General features: G+C 61.8%; 3 protein-coding genes across 7 annotated transcripts in view; 1 reads left to right on the forward strand and 2 right to left on the reverse strand.

The window, feature by feature from the left end:
- Positions 1–1,214: 1,214 nt before the first annotated feature.
- On the reverse strand, positions 1,215–26,349 carry TRMT61A (tRNA methyltransferase 61A). 5 transcript variants are annotated; one of them, XM_037047833.1, is made up of 4 exons: positions 26,265–26,349; positions 6,601–6,958; positions 4,044–4,310; positions 1,215–2,202 (listed from the first exon to the last, which is right to left on the reverse strand). In XM_037047833.1, exons 2-4 carry the CDS (start codon positions 6,929–6,931, stop codon positions 1,943–1,945), a joined length of 858 nt encoding a protein of 285 aa, XP_036903728.1. In that variant the 5' UTR covers positions 6,932–6,958; positions 26,265–26,349; the 3' UTR covers positions 1,215–1,942. The 5 variants fall into 5 exon arrangements, with proteins under 5 accessions (XP_036903728.1, XP_036903703.1, XP_036903711.1 ...); XM_037047808.1 differs by lacking the exon at positions 26,265–26,349 and adding an exon at positions 7,560–7,665; XM_037047816.1 differs by lacking the exon at positions 26,265–26,349 and adding an exon at positions 7,503–7,663.
- CKB (creatine kinase B) lies at positions 12,506–15,686 on the forward strand. Its single transcript, XM_037047777.1, has 8 exons — positions 12,506–12,610; positions 12,911–13,115; positions 13,319–13,473; positions 13,553–13,685; positions 13,926–14,097; positions 14,697–14,820; positions 15,020–15,209; positions 15,292–15,686. The coding sequence occupies exons 2-8, from the start codon at positions 12,923–12,925 to the stop codon at positions 15,468–15,470; spliced, it is 1,146 nt and encodes a 381-aa protein (XP_036903672.1). The 5' UTR covers positions 12,506–12,610; positions 12,911–12,922; the 3' UTR covers positions 15,471–15,686.
- Positions 26,312–26,578, reverse strand: part of MARK3 (microtubule affinity regulating kinase 3) — a 101,761-nt gene continuing 101,494 nt past the window's right edge. Inside the window, exon 16 of the mRNA XM_037047673.1 lies at positions 26,312–26,395. Within this exon, the coding sequence (XP_036903568.1) occupies positions 26,389–26,395 (7 nt within the window). The 3' untranslated portion in view covers positions 26,312–26,388. The remainder of the gene's footprint in view (positions 26,396–26,578) is intronic.

The following is a 26,578-nucleotide window of genomic DNA, read 5'->3' on the forward strand; positions in this document are numbered from 1 at the left end:
AGGGAGAGCCAGTACCCAGCACCAGGGGGAGGAAGACAGGCCAGGCTGGGTAGGGCTTCCTGGGGGAGGTGGCAGAAACTGGTGTCCTGGGCTCCAAGCCAAGCCCTGGGGTGGGACCCTGGCCTGGGGCCCTGAGGGCCATAGAGGGAATTGGACTACACGCCTTGGCTACTCGGTAGGGGCGGGGCGGTGCAGGGCAGGGTGTGGGGATTTCCAAGGAAAAACTGAGGGCCACCAAGTGTCTGGGAGGGCAGGGGAGTTGCCGGCTGAGTCCTTGCCCTGTGACCAGCCCCAGGGGGCTGATTCAGTGACTGGTGTGACAATTGGTCACTCACTGGCTCTGCCTCTCTGGGCATCAGGCCCCTTCCTCAGCCTGCAGGCAGGCAGCCCCGAGAGCCAGCTCGGGGCCTGTGGGTACAGAGCAGGGATGAGCAGGATGCCCCTGCCCAGGGGTGGGCGGTGCAGAGACATGGTTGAGAGGGACCCTGAAGGGTGTGTGGGAGCCCGGCCATGTGCTCTGTAGGCCCTGGAAAGCCCGCCAGCAGCAGACGCGCCACAGGCCTCGCCCAAAAGTCAGGGTGAGGCCACGTCCCTCCTCTGTCCCCTAGGCCAGGCATTTGGTCCAAGGTCAGGGCAGGCCCTGAAAGTGGGGGTGGGAGCCCTTGGGCAAGACTACTGGTTCCAGGGACCCTGAGGGACTCCGAGGGGACAAAAGTGGACAAAGGTCTTCCCAGGAGGCTGCACAGGAGAGGGGCGCAGGGAAGCCGCCTCGGGACACTGTCAAGGGCAATGGGCCCTCCTGCCTTGCCTGGAGCCCCTCCAAGGACCAACAAAGCCTGGGGGTGGCCTTGGGCCAGAGTAACAGGTCTTGGGGCCCTTCAGGGAACACGCGAGTCAGCAAGGCGCCCATGCTGTGACTAAGAGGTTAGCCTGGGGTGGCCAGGGGGCGAAGGGCACCCAGAGCTCTGGGGCCCGAGGGCCACCCTCCACTTGCTCCCTCCTGCCCCACCCATGCCAAGGACAAGTGGCCCTTTTTGCAGCCTGATGGGGGTGGCCACACACTTGCTCCTTTGTTCCAGGCACCCAAGACCTGGCCTTGCAGTCTGGAGCCCTAGGGCACTTGCTGTGGGACTAGAGGACCAGAGTCCTGCCTGGGTGCTGCAGTGGGGGCAGGGCTCCAGCCTCCTGGGACCCCAGAAACCAGTCAGCACGCGGGGCCCCAGTGTTTATTTCTGCACCAGGCACAGTCAGGGCCAACCCCTCCCAGGCGCCGTGCCCTGGGCTTCCCGGACCACGTGAGGAGGCAAAGGCCGAGGGTGGACACCCAGGCCCTTCATGCACAGTGGGGGGGCAGGGACGCCAGCCCCATACCACAGAGCAGGAGGCGGCAGGGGGCGGGGGGCGGCACACGAGGCAGGTAGGCAGGGCCCCTCCTTGGACTGGAGGGAAGGCAGCCGCCCTCCCCCTCAGGAGCAGGTTGGGCAGCAGGGAGCACAGCAGGGCCCCCTCTCCCCGGGTGCTGGGCCAGCCTGGCCCTGCCAGCACCGGGGATGGTGGCAGAGGGGTCAGGGCAGGGCTGACCTTGAGATGGGCTGGTCCACAGACCTTGTGTGGCAGCTGGGCCTTGGGGGTCTGGGGTCCATGGCAGCACCCCTGGGCTTCAGCACTTAGAAAACCCTGTGGTTGTGGGGACTTCACGTGGCAATGAGCAGGACACAGGGCAGAGGCCTCCCTCCCTGCGGACCGGAGGCCTGGGGCTGCTTGCCCACTTCAGCCACTTAGGAGGCCCCCAGCCCCGCCCTGCCCCACCCCACCCCACGCCCAGTCTACACACGGGCGGGGCAGGCATCTGTTGCCCACACGAGGTGGCCTGCGGCAGGCTGCGCCTTCCTGCCTGGGCCCACATGCTCCCAGCTCCCTGGGTCTCCTGGTACGTAGGCCACTAGTCCGGGGTCTTAGTGGCAAAGGTCAGGTAGCCAGTGTGGCCCACGGCCTCCTTCATGGGTGTACCGCTGCGGAACGGGCCGGCGTCCGGGCAGGGGGCAGTCCCCAGGTCTGGCGAGGGCAGGCTGACGGTGCGCACGTTGTACAGCTGAGGCAGCACCTCCAACGTGCTCAGCTCCAGGAAGCCTCGGGCCGCCAGCGCCTGGCACGTGCGCTGCACCTGCTCGATGCACGGCGAGAAGGAGCAGAAGCGCCCACCTGCAGGAGGCGGGACAGAGGGTCAGAGGGCAGGGAGCCTGCCAACACCTGGCCTGCGGGGCAGCCTCCTTGGGATGGGTGTGTGTGGCCAGGAGGTGCACCTCCCACTCCTTCCTGGCAGGGGCTCTGGTGAAAAAACAAACCCACTGAGAGAGAGGAGAGTGGATGCTGGGCCAGGCCCTGGGCCTGAGGCTGGCCATGGGCTCCCTCAGCCTCAGACAGCTGGGGTCAGGAGTCAGGGGTCAGGGCAAAAGCTGGGTTGGGGTCAGGTGGGGTCTTGATGTGGCAGCTGCCAGCATGCTGGGCCCAGAACAGCTTTTGCCACACAGATCCCTCACCACGCGCCTCTAATCACACATGCAGGCATAGGCGGGGGCACTGCCGTCACGGGAAATTAGAGGCTGTCACCGGCTCCTGGAACTGGAGATGCCTGCTCTGAGCTGGGCCCCAAGGCCGAGGGAGACGAGGTAGGGGTGAGAGCTGATGGCCTGATCCTGCCGCCTCCCACTGGGGGTGCTCACCGTGCCCCTCAGCCTTGTCCAGAGCCAGCCCAGGTCCCAACATTGGCAGGGTAAGTTTGGGACACCAGGGCAAGGAAGGGGTGTGACCCGGCAAGCCCTCCAGGGCCTGTGAGGTGAGGTCACACCACAGCCCTGACCCCCAGAGCTGCAGGGCGGTCTGGGCTCTGAGGAGGCCTGTGTAGCTGGATGCCAGCCCAGAGAGGGGATGGCATCACTCCCGAGAGGGGACCCTGCCCCTGTGTACCTTGCCAGGGAAACTGAGGCCCCAGCAGACAAGGGTCTGAGGCTGCTGGCCAGCCCCAGGTCCAGAGAGGAGGGACTGCATCTCACTAGGCTGGGCTTGTACAACAGGTGGGGAAGCTGCTAGAAACCGCCAGGAGACGCCAGCCCCACGAGTGAGTGAGTCAAGAATCTCTGAGCCCCAAACAAGCAGATCCAGAGAGAAAAAGGGCCCAGAGCAGGGGCTGAAAGGGATGCGGAGGATGGGCACAGCAGACACAGGGAGCCCAGCCAGCGACCAGCGCGGGGTCTCAGCAGGGGGGAGTCTCAGCGCACACCAGTGGGATACTGGGTGGCCAGCTCTGGCCTTCCTGGGACTGGGACCTGCACCCGCCAGTGTCCACAGAGCAGTGGGCAGGGAGCGGCACTGGTATCAGGGCAAAGCTGGGGACGGCAGAGATGTGGGGGAGCTAGGGCTACCCCTTCCCTGGCCCCGGCCACCTTGGCAGAGCCCCGGGCCCCGGGGAGGCCAGGGTAAGCCTGAGCCGCTGGCAGGGGACCTGCTGTCCACTGCCTTGCTGTAGGAGCCACCGGGCATCTGTCTCTCCAAGGGGCAGACCCTGCCCCCCCACCTCGATGCAGGCCCAGCTGCTAGGAGGGGGTTGTTGCCTGATCAGCTCCTTCTCCAGAAAAGGGAAAGACCCAGAGCCTAGCCAGCGCCTCGCTGGCTCCAAGCCCGCTTTCTGCCTCTGCACCAACTTTTTCCCTAAAAGGGGCCAGCTTGCCTGGCTCCTGGCTAGGGGGAGGGGCGAATCTGCCGGGAACCGCTGGGGTCAGGGGCTGACCTCTGGCACACCCTATTTGCGCAGGGCTGCCTCTCCCATAGGAGGGGCAGCCACATTCCCCAGGGCTCCAGACATTCCTACCCAGTAGGCACCCAGCTGGGGCCCCGTTCTCGCATACCTGTCCCCTCTGGCCCCCACTGGCTCCACAGATAACCTCCCTGAGGCTGCCCGGCCAGCCCAAGGGACCCCTCGCTCAGGCTGTGTGGCCAGGTCGAGCTCAGGGCCCAGGGCATGCCCCTCCCAGAACCCCATGCACCTTCAACCTTGAGGGCGTCCCAGGCGTGGCCTATGGCCTCCCAAGGCGACGGGATGTCCAGGAAGACGGCATCAGCCTCATGGCTCACGCCGAAGCCGCTGCGGCACACATCCTGGTTGTGAACGGTCACCCAGCGGCCCACACGGTGCTCCTGGAACTCCTCCCGCGCCTTCTCTGCCCGCTGCTGGTGGAACTCCACTGTGTGCAGGTGGCCCGTGGGCGCGATGGTGCGGATGATGGCGTGGGACACGGAGCCGCTGCCAGTTCCTGGGGGATAGGACGGGTGTTAGGCAGGACTCCTGGGTCCACCCAGAAATCCTGGGAGCCTGAGAGCCCCGAGGGACCCACAGAGAGCCTGCAAGGCCGGCCAGCCCCGGGTGCCAGTGGTACCACTCAGCCCGGCTGCCCTCTGGCCTTGGGCTGGGGCAGGCAAGCAGGGGGTGACCACGTGTCTGCCCTGGCCAGACCAGCGCCGGAGCAAACCCCACTGCCCAGACCTGGAGACTGGGTTCTGCCAGAGGCTGGGACTGGTCTAAGGCTCCACAGTGTCTGCTCAGAGCAGACAAAGTGGCCTGGGTCTGTCCCATCGCCTTCCATGCGGAGGCTGGTCCCCAGGTCTCTGAGCTCACGCCCACTCAGGTTGGTCCATCTCTCTGTCCCCCAGGCTCCTCTGCCCTCGCCCTGCTGCCCCTCCAGGCACCATGACACCAGCTTGCCACGGAGCTCCTCTCCTCGCCGCGCAGCTGCCCCTCTGCTGGGCCCCATGTCCGGCAGCGCCCAGTTGGGGCCTGCGTCCCCCTCCCCCCCCGACCTCCCCTCACCCCACAGCCGCAGCTGCCACCTACTTCACAACTCCCCAGAGCCACATTCCTCCACTTGACTCCTACCCAGCACCCCCCGCACACTGGCCAACTCCCTGCAACACCCAGGGAGAGCTCGGCACTGACAAGTGCACGGCGCGGCCAGATTCGACACCCAGTCTACTCCCTGCCAAGCCTTCCCCAACCTCACCCACCACACCCACTGCTCAGCAGACGCTGCGAGGCGCCCTGGACTCTGTCCTCTCCCACCCACATCTGATCCACCAGGAACTCCTTCCACATCTCTCCAGGACCCACGACTTGTCTTGTCCCCACCTGCCTGCCAAGCCCGCTCGGGCCCCTCCCTCCTGACTCTGCAATCGCCCCCACAGCCCCATGGGACTAGGCTTGCTCTCTCCGCACAGCCTGGCTGAGTTCCCTTTCCACAAGGGGTGGAGTCAGACTGCTAATGATGCTCTGAGCCCAGGCCGCTCCCCGCTCCTGCCATGCTGGCCCCTGTGTGCTTTCCCTCGGGGTGATGCTCTCCCTCGGGGTGACACTTTGGCTCTTGGCAGATACCTCCTCCTCCTCATCTCCAATTCAACATCCCTCTGCAGACAGGTCTCCCTGACTCCCGGAGCTGCAGGGACCCTGCTCTGAGTACTCCAAACACGCAGCCCTGTCTCCCGAGCCTCAAGCAACCACACCGCAGAAAAGGTCCCACCGAGCAGCAGAAATCAGGTCTGTCTTGTCCACCGCGGTGCCTCCAGTCCCTAGAGGAGAGCCGCAACACCAGAGGGGCCCAGAGCGTGCCCACTGACTGAGGACACAGCAGAAGACGGGCTGGAACCACCTGTGCTCTGCTGCCCACCTGCCACCGGCACCCCGGGGCCCTCGTGCTGAGGACTCGGCCTGTGCCGAGCCCACCCACTCCTGGCCCAGAGCCTTGGGCCTGCATCTGACTCTTCCCCGTTTGAAGTGTTTGGCTGGGCAGCAGGGACCATCCAACCATCCACATGGAGAGAACGTGGCCCAGGGAGTGACAGGGTGGCCCTTGGCCCTCGGAAAACTGGTAGCAGTGGGGCTAGGGACTCCTCGTGACTCCTGACCCCAGCTGTCCAGTCCATAAGGAACATGCTGGGAAGCTGGGGCGCCTGAGCCTGGGCTGTTCTTCGCCAGGCTGCCTGTTGCAGCGTCCACCCTTGACCATCCCAGTGCCTGTGGCTGCACGCAAAGACCTGGGAACAGCTGGCCTTCGGGCATGTCTACCTGCATCCCAGGTCCTGGGCTCTGCGACACTGGTAATGGTTGGGGATGTGCACGGGGCAGGCTCCCCATATACCCTGAGCACCTCAAAGTAGCCCGGGCCACCTTCCAGGAAGGGGCGTCTCTCAGCCCTGGGCTGGGGCTCCCTCTCGCAGCAGTCTGTGACACTGGGCCAGCCACCCTCTGCCTGCATCACAGCGTTAGGGAATGGCGGTCAGCACCAAGCAGTGCGGTGGCCCCAGCCACAGTCACCTCGTGTGGGCCCATCCTTGGTCAAATCCCATCGATTCTCACTCAGATTACAGCGCCAGCCACCTGACCAGCTTCCTTAATTCTGCCCTCAGTCCCTGCAGTGAGCTCCCCAGAAAAGTCCTGTTAAAACAGAGACCGAGTAGCGTGCCTGTCTTCATGAAGGGCCTGCTGGACGCTGCCTGACCGTTGGGGCTGACCTCCGCCTTCACATCAACTTCCGAGGCAGCGCAGGAACTCACCGGACTCACAGACCACAGAGCCAGGCCGCAGCTCCAGCATCATGGTGAGCAGGGCGATGTCGGTGGAGTAGAGGATCTGGGTGCGGTGTGGCAGGTTCAGCGTCCAGAGCTCAGGCGTAGGGTGCAGCACGTACACCCAGCCGCCTCGGCCACAGGTCACCTTGGAGCCGAAAGGGCGACCAATGAGGTCTACCGAGTGCCTTAGGACGCCGTGCCGGGTTTGGGTCTGTGCCCCACGCTGCACTCGCACTGCCATCATTGCACCGTGGCCCAGTGACAGGATGGCTGTGTCACCCTCTTTGATCAGCTCTTCGTAAGCCACGAAACTCATGGTGCCGCTCTCTGGTGGTGCCAAGGCCTTGGGAGGAGGTAGAGGGTCATGAGCGTGTGGAGGAGCCAGGAGGCAGGGTGTGCATGGTGGCTCCCAGATCCTGAGCCATGGGGTGGGGGTGGGGTGGCTGGCTCAAGCCCTGGCACAGTCCACCTGGGGAGCCCAGTAGGGCTGAACAGGACCGGCATTTGAAGCCCTTCTTGGTCTGGGTCATGAGACACAAGCCATCAGCCCAAATCACAGATGGAGAGATGAGGGTCAGGCAACAGCAAGATTTCCCACAAAGTCGGGACCTGGCGCTCTGAACCCCTTTCTCCTAGGGTCTGGCACCCATTCTCCGGTTGTGAGAGGCCCCTTCGGCTCCGAATTAGATTCAAAGGAAAACTTATCACCCCAGCCTCCCCCAAGGCGGGCTTCTGGGCGGATGGTGGCAGGGGGATGCAAGAGAGGCAAAGGCTGGGGACGTCCAGCGGGCTGAAAACTGAGGCACCGACCTGGCCCGGCCCGGCCCGTGCAGAGGGGGAGCAGGCCAGGCTAGGCTGGCACCGGGCTGAGAGGCTCTGGGACGCACCGAATCCGCCGGTTGCCCCCGGCCCGCGCACCGCCGCGTGGCCCCACGGAGTCCCACCTGCACTGCCTGGCCGACTGCGGCCCCGGGAGGCTCTGCACGTGGCTGGGGTACCGCGGCTGCAACCCTTCCGCCTCCGGCGCGGCGCGCGGCGCCCACTGATGACGTCACGGCGCCTCACCGCCCCTCGGCCCCCCTTCCCCAGCAGGTGTGCTATTCCTGAGTCGACACTAGCCGCTGGGAGAGCTGCTTGGAGAGCCGCTGGACGTCCCACGATCCCCGGAGCCGGCCGCTGCGGGCTGCGACCGGGCAGGGACCTCGGCAGCTCTGCAGCCACGGGCCGCCTGCTGCCCAGCCCCCAGGAGGACCCTTTCCGTGGACGCTTTGTCACTGCACAACACTCTACAACACCCCTGACTGGGCCCCAGGGTGCCTTCCAGAACATGGAAGAGGGTCGCCCTAGAAGGCTTTGGCTGGGGTCAGCGAGGCTGCAGGAGATTGGGGGTCTGGCGGGGTCTTCGAAGTGGCTCCCTCCCGGGCCTGTCCCGCAGGGCCACACCCTCGGAGGGCGGAAGCTGCCTACCGGAGGAAGGCGGCGCTGGGTCCCCTTAAGGGCCAGGGTGCGAGAGCTGGATGAACTGGGAACTGGGCGCATTGTGGGCTCAGTGGGGATGGGGCCAGGGGCTGGGGGAGGGGCAGAAAAGGGAAGGTGAGGCTCTCTGAGTATCTCAGCAAGGCGGATTCCGAGCTGGCTCCTGTGGGAAGTGAGGGGCGGAGTGCAGGGAGGAGAGGGGCCCCGGACTGTCTGCCTGCGGCACTCAGCTTCCTGCTGCCAGAGCTTGGGGACCTCGGTTAGAGAAGCGCCAGTCCACCCCGCTATCCTGGGGCTTAGCCTGCACCTTAACCCAGGGCCAGTTAGCAATGACCCTAGACCACACTTCGAAGGCCCAGCTGCTCCAGCCTGGTAAAATGGGAGTGGCCAGGCCTCTGCCCAGCCAGCCCCTCCCCGGAGTTCTTCCAGCCCCTGGGGCTCTCTAAACTCTCTCTCCCCTGGGGCCAGGACTGGCCAGTCTGTGGCCCTTGCCATGGGTGCCTGGGAGTCCAAGGTGGAAACCCTGGTGCCTTACCTAAGCCCCTCTATGCCCTTGCCCCGGCTGGGCCTGGGTCTGGGAGCCCCAGGGTCAGAAGGTGAGGGACTTCTGGTGACCTCCTGCCCTCTGTGGGATCAGGTACCTGTGGGGCCAGCACTCCGGCCACCAGATGCCTGGGGGGGGGCTGCAGCACGGCCTCCCTGCCTCCTGCTCTCGACTGACATTTGCGACAACCCAGCCCCACCCACACCTCTGTAACCTCTGTTCCAGGAGACTCGACTTTACCCCCCTGTGACGCTGGGCCTGAACCACCCCTAATTGCTCCTGGAGATCTTGATTTTCCACTTCTCTAGGTGCAGGTTCCTCTCTTCCCAGCCACTCAGCTGTGGTGTGGAGCCCAGGCAGGGCGCCCATGAAGTCTAAATTAGGGCTGCATGACTAGGCAGTGGTTTCCTGAGGTCCCAACTTCCCATTTTGGCAGTTACTGGCTGACCAGCTCCTCTGTTGCCCCCTCCTCCAGGTAGCCTTCCAGAGCTGCCCATCTGCACTGGCCTCCCCCAGGCCTCAGCTGATTGCCCAGGGCCCAGTTTGTGTCTCAGGACTCTCCTAATAGTGACTGATGCCACATGAGCCCCTCGGAGTGTCACTGCCTGGACTCCTGTCCACAGCCCTGTGACGGGCCACTTTACAGATGGAGAAACTAAGGCTCAGGGAGGTTGAGTCATTTCCTAAGGTCACACAGTCAATGTGGCCAAAGTGGAATTGGGATTTAAAACCAGTAAACTTGGCCCTGGCTGGCATGGGTGTTGTCCCACAACAGAAAAGTCGATGGTTCAATTCCTGGTCAGAGTACATGCCTGGGAGGCAGGCCTTGTTTCTCTCCCTGTCTCCCTTGCCCTCTCCGTAAGTAATAAGTAGAATCTTAAAAAAAAACAACCCCCAAACAGTAAATTTGGCTGCAGAGGACTAATGGCGGATTTGAAGGAAAGTGGAAACAGGCAAGAGGAAATGGTCAAGGTCATCCTGGAGGAAAAAGAGAAGCTGAGGATGCCAACAGGGTGGCTGCCCTGCCCACATCCCTGGCAGGGGTCATGTGACATGAGGACCCTCCTCTCTGGCCAGCCCCGCCCTCCTGACCGCAGCCAGCTTCCCCTCGGGGTCTGCAGAGCACAGGGCAGGGCAGAAGGAGGAAGCAGCAGCTGTGCTCTGACTTCAAGGGTGGCCCCAGGTCCCCAGCTCGGCCCTTGCACCTAGCCCACCTCTGCCAGCCCTGCTGAGTGGCAGATGAAAGGCCAGGGACTCCTTTGAGGCTCCCCTCCCTCTCCAGGGCAGATGTGATTTCTGAGGACTGTAAACTGGCCAGGTGATGTCACCAGCTTCTCTCCTAGACGCCACCAAACCGGCTTCTGTGGGCCCCGGGGAAAATGGAGGGTCCAGATGGCAGCCAGGCCAGCCAGAAGCACCTTCCCAGTGCTGGACCCCTGGCTCCCAAGCAGCCATTGCCTGGTTTGGGGCCTCACCATGACATTCAGGTCTAAATGCCTCAAAGGCCTCCTCCCCTTCCTGCATCGTAGCTGCCGAGCACCATTGCTGTCAGTCCCGGTTGGCCTGCCAGAGGTCCACAGGGTGGGCCCAGGCAGGTTACCACGGGGCCAGCCACTCCAGGACCCAGCATCATTGAGAGATTGCTGCCCCTCTGACCTGGCCCCCAGACTCCACTTTGGAATCTTCCCTTCGCTTATTTGTAAAATGGGCAAAACACCCACCTCGGAAGGTTGAGGAGTGCCAGGACCCAGGCAGGACACCCCCAGGGCCTGACCTTGGCCAGAGCAGCCCCAGGCCTCCGGACCCACCTCTCCAGTGTGGACCTTCCCTCTCCCCAACCCCCAACATGGCCAGGTCCTCGGTGGCCTGACGGTGGGGGTGGTGGGGCAGCCTTCTGAGAAGCCGCAGAGGCTGAAGACAAAGAGGAAGCTCTGAGTGACCGCCCCCCTTGGGGTCTGAAAGTCAAGTCAGCCTCCAGGAGCCAGCAGCTCTGGTTTCCAGAAACAGAAACTTGAGCCCATCAGGCCTTTGGGAGTGGGGAGGGTGGCCGCAGATATTTCTAAAATTGGGGGAAAGGGCTGCAGGGGGCACAGACTGCAGGGATTCCAGGCTTAAAGGCACCTGCTGTCCCACCAGCCTAGACCATTTGCCTTTTTACAAAAAAAAAAGGGGGGATAAAGAAAACCCAAAATGCTGACTGGGAACAGGCCAAAGCATGCCAAGGTGTGGGGTTGTGGGGAGAGAGCCAGGAGGAGGCCCCTCTGCGGTCACCACAGGGACAGCCAGAGACAGCGAAGGAGACTCCACACCCTTGGATGCCCCCACGGGCAGGGGAGGAATGCCCCGGCCCGACACACGGGCTCCCCGGCCCTGCCGGCTGCTCCCATCTGGTGCATTGTTCCCCCAGCTGCTCGCAGGCCGACTGCGTTCGCTCACCCTGTGGCCGGCAGAGCTCACTCACGATGCAGGCCCGGGAGGGTTTTGTTCCATGCACACGCAGACAAGGGTTTTCCGTTCTTGCTTTATTCTCGGAGCTACGTATGCTGGACAGGAACCACAGGAGCTCTGTGGTTCCTATGTTTTATTTTTTGAACCCCCAACCTTTTGGTGTAGGAAATGGCGATCCCCAACCAACTGAGCCACACAAGGGACACTCTTTTTAAATAGCTGTATAGTATTCCACACGAGGGACAGGCCTCCCCACCCCTGGCCAGTGTCCAGGTGATGGGCACCGGGCACGTCTGTGCTGGTTTGTGTGTTTTCTCAGTGTGCATCTTTCTGTCTGTCTGTGGAGACAAGCACAGCTGGATCCTTTCTACAGGCGGAATTCCTAGAAGTGGGATCACAGGGTTATGGAGTGCGGACACGCTAAATGCCAATGGATACTGCCAAATGACTTTCCAAAAAGGATGTAGCAATCCACAGTGGCGGATGCCTGCCTCCCCGCATCCACCCACAGCCAGCACTGGCTGCTGTCAATCTCTCTCAGTTTGGATAATCTGGGCGTGTTGGGGGGAGTGGAAGGTGGAGTCTTGTCGTTTACATTTGTGTGATTCTGACTTTCAGTGGTTTTTAAAGCTCACACATACTTACTGTTTGCTCTTGTTTCCTCAAGGCTTTGCTAGCCAGCGTCTGGGCTGACTGCCTTTGGGGGTGGGGTGGTGAGGTTGAACCTGTCCCCTGAGGAGAGGGCCCTGGGCGGGGGTCTGCAGACCGAGGCCGTGCACCCACCAGCGGCCTCTCTGGCCGGCAAATACCAGCAGAAACAGGGCCCGGGGATCTCTGGCTCAGACTCGGGAGAGCTCTCAGGGACTTGCCCAAGGTCAAGGCATCGTGGGTGCCTGGGGCTGGGCCACAGCCAGACTGCGCCTCTGGTTGCCTTTCACTCTGCACCAAGATCGCCCAGGAGATGCCTGCGGGCACCTTGAAGAAGGTTGGCTTCTGGCAACCGGCTGGGGTGGGAGGAGGGGGGTGGGGTCAGGAACTGCTGCGGCAGCCCAGGACGCTCTAGCCCGGGCCCCTGACCGCAGCCGTGGGGACTGGAGGGAGGAGCGAAGTGGGGGATCCAGGATGCAGAACAGCCCTTAAGTCCTCAAGTGCCCGGTGGCTCTCCTGACTCAGTTTCCCGCCAGAGGCGGACCAGGGAGAACTCCAGGATGTCCAAGGGTCTGAGGTGCCGACCACCGGGTCCAGGGGCTGGCGACTGGTGGGGGAGGTGGACTGTGCTGGGTCCCGTATAGCGGGTCCCTAGGGTGGGTGGCCAGTGGGGGTTGGTTTGGGGCAACGGGCGGCGGACAAAGGGGCGACACCACCCCGCACCGCGGGCCAATGGAATGAATGGGCTATAAATAGCGGCCAATAGGAGGCCTGAGTTGCGTCCCTTAAGAGCCTCGGGAGCGCGGAGCAGCCGCTGTTCTCCTGCGCCGCTCCGGAGCTGTGGAAGGAACGAGCGCTCCCTGCACCACTGGTCGCCGGGTGAGTGGGCCCAAGGGCCGGGACCGCGGCTGCGCTGGGTGCCTGGGCGGGGGCTCGGCGCACAGACGGGCGTGGGGACCGCGACATCATGCGCTTTGGGGGCACGGTGGGGGGGGGGTGCGGAGTGTATGTGCCCGCAGGGCGGGGGTCCTGGGCGGTGCAGTTGCCCGCCGCGGACCACACTGGCCTTGGCTGCGTGTCCCGGGTTGATTGGGGGCCAGGGCCGCGAGGCCCTGGTGGTCTGCAGGTCCCTGGGAGGCCAGGTAAGCCAGGCCCTGCTGATGCCCGTGTCCCCCGCAGCCCGCCGCCGCCATGCCCTTCTCCAACAGCCACAACGCGCTGAAGCTGCGCTTCCCCGCGGAGGATGAGTTCCCCGACCTCAGCAGCCACAACAACCACATGGCCAAGGTGCTGACCCCCGAGCTGTACGCTGAGCTGCGCGCCAAGAGCACGCCGAGCGGCTTCACGCTGGACGACGTCATCCAGACTGGAGTGGACAACCCTGGTATGGGCAGCCCAGCCCCGGGGCCTGGGTGCGGGAGCCTCACCCGCAGGACGTCCCCAGGGCTGGGGTCCAGTGCCCTTGGGATCGCGCCTCGGGCCGGGGTCTCAGCGCCCCTTCCCTGCGCGCAGCTGTAGCGCATTCAGCGGCTGCCTCCGGCCTGGCAGTGACGTCACTGTCCCCGTTCCGCGCCCTCCCCCCCACAGGCCACCCGTACATCATGACCGTGGGCTGCGTGGCGGGCGACGAGGAGTCGTATGAGGTGTTCAAGGACCTCTTCGACCCCATCATTGAGGACCGACATGGCGGTTACAAGCCCAGTGACGAGCACAAGACCGACCTCAACCCTGACAACCTGCAGGTGCGAGGTGGCCCGGGGGCAGGTCGGGCTGGGGGGGCGGGGCGGGGTGTCCCGGCGCTCAACTCCACTCTACCTGCAGGGCGGCGACGACCTGGATCCCAACTACGTGCTGAGCTCGCGGGTGCGCACGGGCCGGAGCATCCGCGGCTTCTGCCTTCCACCGCACTGCAGCCGCGGGGAGCGCCGCGCCATTGAGAAGCTCGCTGTGGAAGGTAGGGGTCCCCGCCCCGGGCTGCCTGCCTTGTTTACGGTCACCCGAACCGCCGCGCGCTCTTATCTGGAAACGCGGTTCGGTTTCCCGAGGGACCGAAGCCCAGCCCCGCGCCGATAGTGGCGTGGAGCTCGGTGAGGTCACCACCTCGGACCGCTGCCAGGAGCGCGTGGACTGGGCTTCCCACAGGGCTGGGCGCACGCGGGGAGGTGGCGGGCCCCCTGAGCGAGCCTCTCCACAGCCCTGTCCAGCCTGGAGGGCGACCTGGCCGGCAGGTACTTTGCGCTCCGGAGCATGACCGAGGCGGAGCAGCAGCAGCTCATCGACGACCACTTCCTCTTCGACAAGCCCGTGTCGCCCCTGCTGCTGGCCTCGGGCATGGCCCGGGACTGGCCCGACGCCCGTGGCATCTGGTGCGTGCCCTCCCCACCCTCCGCGGGCCTCCCCTCCCCTCTGCTCCGCCCGCGCTCCCTGAAGCCTTGGAGGAAGAGGGAGGGGCTGCACTCCTGGGGCCTGTGGGTGCCGCCCAGGCCTCCTCGCAGGTGACCTTGAGCGCCCAAGTGAGCGCAGGGGCCCGGCTGGTGGGGTGGAGGCCTCCCTCTCTGGATCTTGGAGGTGGAGGACAGATCGTGCTGGCTTCTCCCTTCCACCCGCCTCTTGGGACCTGGAGCTTCTTGTTTTCCTTCTCACTCGCTTCCTGACCCCTCCTCCGGGACTCTGCCAGGTGCTGGGTGACGCAGCCACCTGCCAGTGGGTGTGGGGAGGTTTACAGCCTCCTCCCTGCCTTCACCTCCTAGGTGGGCACCCTGCCCCCCACCTCAGTGCCCACCCCCAGGAACATGACTGGCAAGGTCAGGGTGAGCTCAGGGCTTTTTGAACCCTTTCCAAGGCTTCCTGGCCTCCCTGCCTGGGCCGGCCCCCCAAGGACACCTCAGAGACTTGTGAGGTTCTTCCTGTGATGTGCCCTGAAACCACAGCCCAGGAAGGCGGCTTCACTGTGCCCCTCCCCCAGGCATAACGACAACAAGACCTTCCTGGTGTGGATCAACGAGGAGGACCACCTGCGGGTCATCTCCATGCAGAAGGGGGGCAACATGAAGGAGGTGTTCACCCGCTTCTGCAACGGCCTCACCCAGGTCCGGTGGGCCGCCCCCCACACTGGAGCTGGCACGACTAGGGCTCTGGGGCCTTGGGTGCTGGGGAGAGGGCAGGGTCAGGCCCCTGAGCTCAGGCCCTGCTGGGATGGGGGTGGGCTCCTGGGCCCAGCTGGTCCTCCAGGGGAGGGGCGTCTCCCACCACAGGCCTCGCCTCTCACGCCGCCTTTTCCACCTCCAGATTGAAACACTCTTCAAGTCTAAGAACTTCGAGTTCATGTGGAACCCTCACCTGGGCTACATCCTCACCTGCCCGTCCAACCTGGGCACAGGGCTGCGGGCAGGTGTGCACATCAAGCTGCCCCACCTGGGCAAGCACGAGAAGTTCCCGGATGTGCTCAAGAGGCTGCGGCTCCAGAAGCGAGGCACAGGTGTGTGAGGCAGGGTCTGCCAGCACTTCCCTCCCCCTGGGGCAGTGCTGCCTCAGCCCTGCCTACCCGGTTGTCTCCCCAGGTGGCGTGGACACCGCCGCTGTGGGCGGGGTCTTTGACATCTCCAACGCCGACCGCCTGGGCTTCTCCGAGGTGGAGCTGGTGCAGATGGTGGTGGATGGCGTGAAGCTGCTCATCGAGATGGAGCAGCGGCTGGAGCAGGGCCAGGCCATCGATGACCTCGTGCCCGCCCAGAAGTGAAGGCCCGGCCCACACCTGCCATGGCCACCAGCCCTGCTGCTTCCTAACTTATTGCCCGGGCAGTGCCCACCACACATCCCAAGGCTCGCTGCCTGGCAGCTGAGCCCTTAGCCTTGCTGTAGAGACTTCTGTCGCCCTTGGTAGAGTTTATTTTTGTGATGGCTGAGATGTTGCTGATGCTGAAATAAACTAGGGTTTTGGTCTGCCCAGAGTCTGCCCGTTCTGCTTCGTTTCTGTAGGATGGAACAGTGAGCAAGCAGGTGGTCACCCTGCTGTGTCTGTTCAGGGCCAGGCCATCCTGTTGACTTGGCTGCCCTGCAGGCCTGGGGTTGGGGGACAAAGTGAGGGAGGAGGTTCAGGGTGGCAGAGCCCCAACCTGAGCATCTAAGAGCATCTGGGCCTGGCGGGGTGGAGCCGGACACTTTGCTCAGCCCCATCTCTCAGAGAGGGGGCAGTGCGGATGCTACAAGGAGGGGAGTAGGAGCCCACAAATCTCCCCCAAATACTCCATCCCACCATCCTGGTCTCCTCCCCAACACCTACTCTCTGCTAGATTCTCTCCCCTTGGGCTGAACTGGCCCCACTGTGGTCCCAGGCCCAGCCCTCCAGTTCCTTCCAGGAAGCCCTGGGGCCCTTAAGTCTCCCTCTTCCTTGGACCTCCCCCCCATTTTTACTAGTTTTTACATTTTATTTATTAATTTGAAACAGAAACAGAAACATCAGTTTCTTGTTCCACTTATTCATGCATTCACTGGTTGATGCTTGTATGTGTGCTGACCAGGAATTGAACCTGCAACCTTGGTGTATCAGGGCGATGCTCCAACCAACTGAGCCACTCATCCAGGGCGCAAACTCCTCTCTAGGAGCCTCAGGTGCCCCAGCCCCTTGGCCCCCCACAGTAGGTCCCACCACAGGGTCCACAGGGTGCCTGGCCAGGAGGAGGACTGGGGCTGTCTAGCCATGCCCCAAGTGCCACAGTCCCGGACGGGTCTCTTACTCTGGGGCCCCAGCTCGGTGGGCCCCCTGAGGGACTGGGCCAGGGATTGGGGAGCAAGAGGTGGGTCTGGGTCTGGTGAGTCAACCAGGGCCTGACTGCTCCTTCTCTAAGCCTTCAGCCCCGAGAACAGTCTGTGCTGCCACCTGCTGGCCAGGGCCACCTGCTACACCCCCACCCCCTCCAGGGCCTGTAGTTCCCCAACTCCTTAAGCTTGGTCTGGGCAGCCCTCACCCTCCCAAGGTTACACCCTGTCCTGGGCTGGGCAGTCTTGCCCATTGAGGTTGGTGGGCGCTCATTACCTGAGTCAAGTGGGAGTCAGGGGCAACTTGTCAACCCAGGCCCTGGGGCTCAGGACAAGTGGGGCTGTGCGGGCACCAGTGGAGCCACAGCTGCAAGGGTGTCCTGACATGCCTGAGGGCTGGGCCCAGTCTGAGGGGCCCATGTGGGCGGTGCCCAGGAGCCTTTGCGAGTGGACACCTGGCAGGGCTGGCCCCCTTGCACAAGACAGGCAGGGAGGGGTGCTCTGCACCCACGCTTTGGGCCCTGGGCTACACAGCCAGGAAGTGTCAGGCCAGGGGCACATATCAGACAGGGCTCCCAGTCCTTGGCCTCAGTGTCCCTGGCTGTGGGGGCTGGGTCAGACCACATGGCTGAGTGGAGCTCCAAAGGTGCACCCTGGGACGGCCGGCCCTGCAGGGGGTTGGAGGGCACTGTGTGCAGTAGGCAGGAGGAGCCGTGGGGCACCCTCCCTGCCCAGTGTCGCCATATGATTGCCACTGGGGCTCTGCTTCGCAGTGACCGCGTGGGGACCAGGAGGTTCCCGGCCCATCTGCCTCTGCCCCTCCTTGAGATTGGCGACAGGCATCCGATGGCCTGCTTAAGGGCGGCACATCCCATCTCGCTGCCTGCACCGTCAGACTGGGCGCTCCTCTCGGCGAGTCCCCCAGGAAGGCCCAGTTGGCAGGGCCAAGCTCAGTGTTTCCCAGGCAGGGAAGCCCCTCCAGCCGCCTCCCCCAGGCTGGAGGAGCAGAGCCCTGCCCTCTCCAACTGGGCCCTCAGGAGCCGGTCAAGCCAGCTCACTGCAGCAGGGGCTGCCTCAGGCTCTGCCACGCCTGGCTGGACCCCAGGGCTGCCCTGCTGGGCCTCTGCCCTCCGCCCCGACCGACCTCTGCCTTTGCCCTGCTGTGGGAGCACACTCTCTCAGGCTGCCTTACCCCTCCGGGTGAGGCCTGTGCTCAGCAGTCCGCACACGGACCTCCGGCAGGGGCCCCACAACCTTCCCCTTCCTCTGGACTCCAGAGACCTTTAAACAGGGGAGAGCTTAATTTTCCTTGAGATCACGGCCTCACTGGTGGCATTCAGACCAGGCACTGCCACTGTGGCTGGGAAAGGAGCCTGTTGCCTGGTCCCACAGCTGTGGCCCCAAGGCCATCTGGGCAGGACGACTCTCTGGGGGCCCGCCACCAGCCTCCAACTTCTAGATGCCAGCAGCGTGGGGACCAAGACTGCCCTCTGCCAACACTCACTGCCCTACAGAAACAGTTAAGAGATACAATTACTCAGAACAGGGGAGAACAGGTCGAGACTGCCAACAACAGAGAGGGTGGGTCACACACCCAGGACACCTCCCCCGACGCGGTGACAGGCAGCACCGACAGCAGTGTGCAGAGCTCAGCGAGAGCGCTGCCCACGTGCTTCAGGAAGCTGACTCGGAAATCGGTTACAAAACAGCCTGTCCTCAGATCCCACACGGAACATGTATGAAAAAACCCGGGCACAGCAGTGAGCTGTAGGTGGTGAGCTGACAGGTGACTTCCTTCTTTAAAGTACTTCCAAACTCCCCACAGCGAACATGCGTTAGTTACATAAGCCGAGCCAAATTCTTCTAAGTGCCTTTTTAAAAAGTGTCCCCGTGTGTCACAGTGTGGGAGACCACTGAGGCAGGACTTTGCTGTCACTGCCCCTCATCTGCTCTGCTTGAATGACCACCACCCTGTGGTGGAAACTGGGAACAGGGAAACTGATGCTCAGAGAGGAGACAGGACAGGCCGGCCCTGGTCCTAAGCGTAGGGCTCGTCCTGCTGCTCCAACACGCCCCGCCCGCCGCGGGAGCTGAAGAGGCTACGGCTGCCTGACAGTTCCTTATTCTGCACTTCTATTTGGAGCACCCAGCTGACACCAAAGCCTCCTACAGCACCCTGGGGGCTGCACCCTGGCCTAGCAGGATCCTGAGTTAACCTCCTTCCCCACAGGTAACAAAGGGAAACAATCTTTTGATGACGGGAAGTCCTGTTTCTGGCTGAGGGTTTTCAGGAGCGAGGGACAGCATCTCAGCTGGCAGAGGCGAGGCCCCATACCGGAGAGCTGCCTGCTGAGCCCTTGGCTCCCATGTCTGGTGGGCAGGGCCCAGAGGACGTGTGCTGCGTGAGGACTATCGCTGCCCGCCCCCGCCCCGAGCCTGTCTCTGTAGGTGTGGTTCTGCTCAGTTTCCTGACTTCCACACGCTTCTCAGAGCCGGGGCTTGTCAGAGGTGAAGGCCTGACTTCAATAAATAACTGAAGACCCAGAAAAGCTACACTCTCTGCCCAGCTCCTCCCATTTCTGATGAATCTGTGTAGCCAGTCGCTGGCCACCCAGCAGTCACCTACCTACCCCTCGGCTTCCCTAACAGAACCTGCTCCTGAGCCTCCTCCTGGCCTGCAGCCACCCAGCAGAAGCAGCAGGTTTCCAAGGCCATCACCATGGGACAATGATAAGACAAAGGCCCTCAGTTTGGCTCGCCAAGCTGCAACGGCCAGCATTCCTGACTCGGGGGCTGGGGCTGGGGCTGGGGCTGGGACCCTGCTCTGCCATCACTAACCCTCTTGGAAGAGTGGGGCCCAGCTGGGTGCTTGCTGGTCTGCTCAAGGTCCTGCAGGGCTTGCAGGTGCAACTGTCCAGGAATTTAGTCGGAACTGAGACCAATGGCTGTAGAGACAGGGTGCCCTCCGGCACCCGCCATCCCACCATATCCACACATGATCAGGGCAGCACATGCGGGGCCTGTGCCTGATGGAGGTGGTGGCACCACGTCCAGGCCTTTGTCATTTTGGTCTAACCTAGGGCTCCCTCCTGCATGTCTCTCTCTGCTGTCTGCACTCTGCCCTGCCCACCCAAAGCCCAGGGACCACCTTTGCTCCCAGCCTGCCCCAGCCCTCCCCCTGGGGAAAGCCTCTCCCTCCCCCAATCATGCTCCTTGGGAAGGACGCTCTGTCACACTGCCCAGTCATGGCACTGTGTCACTGTGGTCCTTGTCTCTGAGAGTGTAGACTGGGGCTCAGGCTCTGGGTCTCCCCCCACTCATTTGGTCCCAGCCCACTGGTCTGCTTCGGTTACTGGTACATGTGGTCTGTGTTAACATACATATATGCTCAAATTATTCCAGAAACACACAAACTGCTCAGTACTTCAAATGCTGAAGTTTCAGAAAGACATAATAAAGGCTTTATATACTCATTCACACTTAAAACTGCTGATACCGTGCATGAAGGATCACCTGCGCTGCTGTACAAAGGTCCCCGCGGCAGTGCCTATCTCAGCAGGGATGCCTCTTCCTCATCATTCTTCCTGGAGACCAGCCTCAAGGACACAGGATGACACGACTCTCTGCTCCAGTCCAATTCCAGGGTTTCAGTACCCCTTACTAATGACATGACAGTGAACCATGCGGCCTGGCCACGCGCCTGCACACTGAGAGACACCAGGACAGGGTGTGCAGCAGGCCCTCCCACCACTACTGCAGGCCAAGTGCTTCAGGACAAGCACACCAGGACTCTGCAGAACACAGAGCGCATGGAGAGGAGACCCAGGGACGAGGGACGGGGCAGCAAAGGTGAGGGGCCAGCTGAGCTGGGGCTGAGAGTGAGAGCCCCCGGGACTGGGAGCAGCAGGTACGGCTGATCGGGGTGCTGAGGTGCCAGAAGCTGGCCTGAGGGCCAAGCAGAGGAACCTGCCCAAACAGCACCCGGAGTGCACAGTGTGCTCGGGCCTGGTGGCACACACAGTCCCAGTGCCTTATGAAAGGGACATGATGCGCGTGCTATTTCCCAGCTTCTTTCCATGCAAAACACGCCTGCTGTGACAAGGGACCACATCTTCGCCGCCTGCTGGCACTCCCTCTGGGGGGGTGGGGGGGTGGGGAAGAGGCAAGTCGGTGCAAGGCGCACTCCGGAAGGGGCCAGCGTGCCAGGTGCCCCACGCCAAAACACTTCCTCTCTGGTCCCCAGGGACCTGGCTCCCCACCCAGGGCAGTGGTGCCTGTTTTGGTCTGGGGGCAGCAGAGGCCCACCCCGAAACCTCCTGGGTCACTCCCTAGGGATGTGTTGGGCCCAAGTCCCCTTCACAGAACAGAGGTGTGGTGTCTGAGACACACTGCACTGTGAGACAAGACAGAGCCTGCCCTGGACGGCACCAGCCTGTCCGGCCCAGTCGCTGCCCTGCGCATCCGCTCCTCCCCTGAGCAGATGTTCATCTGTATGTGCCACACCCACCCAGACCTGCTCGCTGCTCAGGTCAGGGTAGCGCCCTGACATTCCTGCACCCAGCATGGGCCCCACCAGGTTCAAGACTGTACCCACGCTGCTGTCTTGTGAGAAAGAACTTCTAGAAGACAGGGCTCTACCAGGTTTGTTTCTGGGTTCCCACAGCTCAGCACAGGGCCCTCTGGAGCAGCTGCTGCTCCACCCTAGCCTGCCCCAAATACCTATGTGGGTGAATGAACAGAGGGACAGACAACGATGAAAGTCTTCAGGTCTCTTCCTGAGACACCTGAGAACTGGGCGGTTTGACTTGGAGAAGCAACCCTCAGGGATGGAACACAGTGTAACCTCCCGCACCTGAGTCTCGCTCCACCAGAGCGCAGAAGGCACCAACAGGAGGGGACAGCCAGCACTCCTGCCCAGCTACTCAACTCCCCCCACCCTGTCGGAGGGATGAGTTCTAGATGCTTAAAATAACACAGAGAGGTGGGATAAACGGTGGGAGGAACAGCGTGAGCAGGAAATACAAAAGGCACAGGCTGGGGGAAGAGCCTGAGTCTGATGCCCGCTCTTCTCAGTGACGCCTCATGCCGGCCCTTATTTATCATTGCACAGGGTGAGAAGGTATTTCACCATGGCCAGAAGCCACAGCAACTCAGTATCTGGGGATCTGGAAAAAGATGAGAACCTCAGAGCTTATAACCAATCGGCCCTGCCACACAAACAGCAGCAAGAATGCAAATGGATCAGGCCAGTCACGAAACCAAAGCCAATGGCAGCCAAAGGGCACGATGTGGCCCGGTTTCCCGGCTTTCACCCTCGGAGGCCCCGACCCAAGCTCTCAGCAGGCAGTGGTCTAGTCTCCACCCCCAGGGGGTCCCTGAGGACCAGCTTCCCTACACCCTCAAGCCAGGACTCCTGCTCAGCAGACTTCCCTGAGGGACTGGAGCCCAAGACATGGTGTCCAGAGGCGAAGGCCACTGTTAACACTATGACTCACTCTGACGCTAAGCTCCAGGTCGAAATCCAAACACACTGACAGTGTGACTGTGGTAAGGGACAGAGATGAAGGAACTAAGCCAAATGTTTTAACCGGGTTCTTGTCTGATGGCAAATGTCATCTGAGGCAGGGCCCACTCCTGTCTGTCCACAGCACCTGCCTAAGCTGAAGGACACAGGGCAGCATCAGCTGTGCAGGCTGCGAGGAGAAGAAGGGCGCCTGGACCCTCAGAACCCCACTCTGTGGGTTCCTTGATGGTCCCCAAGCCTCGGGTATGATGCAGGAAGGGCATGAGGGCTGCTAGAGCCACCAGGACCTCAGAACTGTTCTGACGGAAGCCACTAAATCTGCCTGGTGCTTCTGAGGTATCTCTTGCCTGTGCTTTATTATTATTTGAATACTTGCTTTGTACTGTGTACCAACTACTATCCTAGTTACCTGGGATATAGGGGGGGAAAGGGGGGGAAGATCTTTGCCTCATGGGGCTGATGTTCTAGTAAGGGTGGGAAGTACACATGAGACAAGTCTGTAATGGGTACTGGCTGCTAGTGCCATAGGAGAGCCGGGACTGTGAAAAACGAGGCCAGAGCAGGCCTCTCGGGAAACATGGGCCACACCTGCAGGGGGCGGAGGGCATAGTCCACCTCCTCAGGGCCCTGCCTGTGCTCTTATACCAGCTCACTGCTCTTCCTGTCCCCTGGGGACGCTGAAAGGCACGGGGTCAAGGAAGGTGGTGGCATAGGCTGCCAACCTTTTAACAGCATGCTCTGTGGGAGACCAGTGCCCTGTGCTTGGGGAGCTGTAGGGTTTCCTCTCCGCCTGGGCTGGGAGGGCAGAGTCCCAGAGTCTGAGCCTGCTGCCCTAGAGCTCAGTGCCTCCCCGAGCTGGGAGCGAGCAGTGGGGCAGGGAGGGAGACAGCCTGTGGTCCTGCACCTGTGTGAGTAGCTGTTCTCCCCAACACCTGCCAGGCGCCCTGCCCTGCACCTGCTGTCTGCTGGACTCTGCCAACACCCCAGAGGGAGATGTGACTACTATGCTGACTTTCTACAGGAAACCTGATGTCACGAAACTGGAGCCTGGAAACCAGGCTGCCTGGGTCAAGGGTGTACACCTCAACCACGAGGCTGCACTGTCTTGAGGCACTTTTAGGCAGGGCTCTGCCCTCTGGGTGGACTGAGTCCTAAGAGGTTCTGCTTCGGAGGAAAACCCAGCCTGTGCCAGCCTTTGTGGTCACACAGACCCTGCTGCAGGGACCCAGGGGCAGGCCCGGCAGCTCTGCTCCTCCTGGGCACCCTGCCTGGCATGGATCATCCACTCTGCTCTCGACTCGACTCTGACATGCTGGGTTCCCCTCCTTGAGTCTGGCCCCAACATGAAGAAAGGCCTCAGCCCCACCCACCCTACTCCCCGTCCCCAACCTTCCCCATCTAGTCTCTCCCGCTGCTCCTCACCCTGTCATCTCTCTTTCCTGAGGACACAAGACAGGTCCAAGGCCGGCCTGAGCTCTTTCTGACCCGAGGACCGCATGCTGCCAGATACTCTTCACCCCAGTGAATCCCATCTGAACCCAGCTGCTACACTGCCACCACCTCTGAGAAAGTGTCACCTCTGCCTGGTTTCCAGTGCCTCAGAGCGGCAAACCAGAGACCACCGACAACACCGCTGGGCTGGGTCCTTCTCCCTGAACACAAGGACGCCCAGGTCCGTCCCATTCTCAGGGAGTCACACCTGGGCCCATCTGTACCTTGTCAGGACACCTGAAAGACATGTCATTTGCTTCACAAGACTCCCTTCAAGAGCAACCATTTTACCCTCGTTAAATGATCTCATGGTAAATTACCAATTTAAAAGCCCCAAACTCTGAATCAAAAACCACCAATAACCCCCCTCCCAAGGCACAGCTGTAAGCGTCAACCTAGGCCCGCACTGACCCCTGGCTGCCCACACACGCCCCAAAGCTCCTGCGGTCCACGCTGACCAGGGCATGGCCCCAGAGGGCCACCATGCCCACAGAGGCCACAGCCACTGCTCGTCACTCACTGAGCAGGAACTGCCCGGACAGGGGTTTCAGGGGAGGTTTCCACAGCTGCACCTTGCTCCTAGTGCACACGCAGGAAGGCTTTCCTCTGAAACCCGGCTGCTTGCCAGGCTTCTGGAGAGACCTCTGTGCCGCAACCACAGCCGCACTTCCTTCCGCACGTCCGCTGCGTCTCCGCAGCTCTCTGTGCAGGTCTCCAGGTGCAGAGACCGGGGACAGCCCGGGAGCCTGTGTGCCACTCAGGATCGGGGCCTCGGGGCCTGTGTGCTGGCCCCAACCAGAGGCAAGTTAGCATGGCTGAAACCTGAGCCTCGTTTTGGAGCAGGACGGCACTCCGCTGGTCGAGTACCCGACACGGGCAGCACTGGCCTGCCAGGGCCCTCTCACCTCACCTCACCTCAATTCCAGGGAAGTGCATGAGGGAAAAGTGGGGCCTTGTCTTTGCTGCTTAAATGACTTAAACACTCTAGAACATTCCTTTCCAAAATTCACTGTATCCAGAGAAGGCAGCACCTAGAGGGAGGGGCTGGGCCCCTGAGCAATGGGTGAGAGTTCATGTTTTATCCTCAGTACAGGAAACACCTGCTGCCTCTCAATTCCAATCAGCATCAGTCAGTAATAAAGCTGTGACTGGCTCCGATGAGTCCCATGGGTGGACACTGTCTCTCAGACACGCCAGTCGCTCACGGGATCAGGGCCATTTTGGAATGCAGACGATGACAGAGAAAACCACACCAACTTTTCTTTTGCACGGTGGCCACTTCATCAGGGCATGTGGTGACCTAACTTCTCTTAAAGGAGTTTCACTCACAGTGTTCACTTTGTCCTTGAGGACATAAGCAAGGAAAACAATTTGACTTGTGTCCCAGGTGTACAGACAGGAAGAACAGGCTGCAGCCACACCTGCACCGGGCAGAGCTCAGCCACATCTCACAGCCTCTGCAGGGCAACCAGCACAGGAGCCCGGGCACAAGGAGCTCAGTCAGAGAAGCCCGTTGAGAGGGATGAGTCTGGACAAGGGAGTGAAGTGCCTCCATGGAAAAAGGAGGGGGAGGGTACCTATTTATTTATGTAACACAGAAGGTTCGAAATGTTCTGGTAAGGTGAAAATGACAAGCTCCACACTTGGTCAAAGGGCACTCCCCCCAACCCCCCTGGGCTCCACTTCCCTCCCTGGATGCCTGTCCACGGGGTGCTCAGGGCTCAGGGCGGGTCCTCTCCGCTTGTCCAGAGAACCTCCTCCCCAGCTTTCAACACGAAGCAGCCAGACCATGGGACTGTAGGGTCTCTCCAGTCTCCACCTGGTGTCACCACCTGCCCTCCTCCCCTACCTGGCCTAAACCTCTCCGTAGCAATCTGCCCCGCCCCACCCCACACTGTATTCTTTTTCCTGGTCACGCCAGAAATCCAACAGTCTTCCTTGGCTTTTTCTCACTCACCCGTATCTAACCCCAGAGCAAATGCATTTGACTCTCATTCCGAAACATACCCGGAACCCACCCACCGTCCCACCAGGCCAGCATCTCCTAATTACTGCTGAGAGCCTCCAAACTCGCTGGGCGCTCTGTGCTCCCTGTGAGGAAGCCGTAACACAGCTACTAGCATGGTGCTGTGCTGGAAACCCCCACTGGCCCATGTCACACAAGGCCCGCACATTTGCAGCCAACGGCCTACAAGGCCCGGTGGGGTCTGGCGGCATCGCCTGCTGCTCCGCCCCAGCCGGCTGGCACGCTGTGGCCGCAGACCTCTGCTGGGGGCACCCCCGAAGCCCAGTGTCCGCTCAAGCACCCACCCCACCCTCTACTGAACACAGCCCTGTCCGAGCCCTGGGACCCCTGGGACCCCTGGGACGCCTTACCCTGTGCTGCGATTCTGCTCATGGCTTTCACCACTTTGTTCCACAGTAGGGGCTTTACTCATGGCTGCTGGTGGGCTGCCATCCCATTAGAACATAAGCTTTAAGAGGTCAGGGATCTTTGTTTTGTCTGAGGACGTGTCCCAAACACAGGACAGTGCCCTGTGGTGACAAACGTTAAGTGTCGTGATTGAGTGCCTGTGAAGTTTCCTCCTGTGTGACCAACAAGTAGCCCAGACCAGTGGATGCGACAGCTCCCCGGTGGGCACAAGGCATTAGACTGACTGATGAACTCGTCACCCCTCAGACAGCCAGAGGGGGGCTGGGAAAAGGCTCTTGGTCAAATTCGTGCAACGATTCGCAGAAAATGAGAAGAAAAGTACATACTTCACAGAGAAGAACTCCAGAGCCGTCCAGACCTACTGTGCACACGGACACGTGGAGTCTCTAGAGGATGCCAGCTCCTCCTGACACCCTCCTCCTCGGGCTACCAGGAGGCCGTCTTCTCCCTTTATGGCCTTTGGGGAAAAAAGATGCTCGTAATCACAAGATGTCAGGGTCCCCACTAAGGACACAGTGGCTCCAGGCCTCATACACTTTCCCACTGCTTCTGTTCAACTTGTAGGTGAAGGCAAAAACAGGTGCTTTTCATCACTATCTTAATCTGAATCTTAAATACAGTACTAGGAGACAATGCAAGG

The sequence above is a fragment of the Sturnira hondurensis genome, unplaced genomic scaffold (assembly GCF_014824575.4).
Source record: "Sturnira hondurensis isolate 20B ecotype Veracruz unplaced genomic scaffold, ASM1482457v3 Scaffold0000780, whole genome shotgun sequence".
NCBI lineage: Eukaryota > Metazoa > Chordata > Mammalia > Chiroptera > Phyllostomidae > Sturnira > Sturnira hondurensis.

Coding starts and splice junctions, on each gene's coding strand:
- CKB (XM_037047777.1), top strand. CDS start 12,923: ATGCCCTTCTCCAACAGCCACAACGCGCTGAAGCTGCGCTTCCCCGCG. Junction 14,821..15,019: donor TCTGCAACGGCCTCACCCAG/GTCCGGTGGGCC, acceptor TTCCACCTCCAG/ATTGAAACACTCTTCAAGTC. Junction 15,210..15,291: donor GCTCCAGAAGCGAGGCACAG/GTGTGTGAGGCA, acceptor TTGTCTCCCCAG/GTGGCGTGGACACCGCCGCT.
- TRMT61A (XM_037047833.1), bottom strand. CDS start 6,931: ATGAGTTTCGTGGCTTACGAAGAGCTGATCAAAGAGGGTGACACAGCC. Junction 4,311..6,600: donor CTCTGTGGTCTGTGAGTCCG/GTGAGTTCCTGC, acceptor CCTATCCCCCAG/GAACTGGCAGCGGCTCCGTG. Junction 2,203..4,043: donor GGACGCCCTCAAGGTTGAAG/GTGCATGGGGTT, acceptor CGCCTCCTGCAG/GTGGGCGCTTCTGCTCCTTC.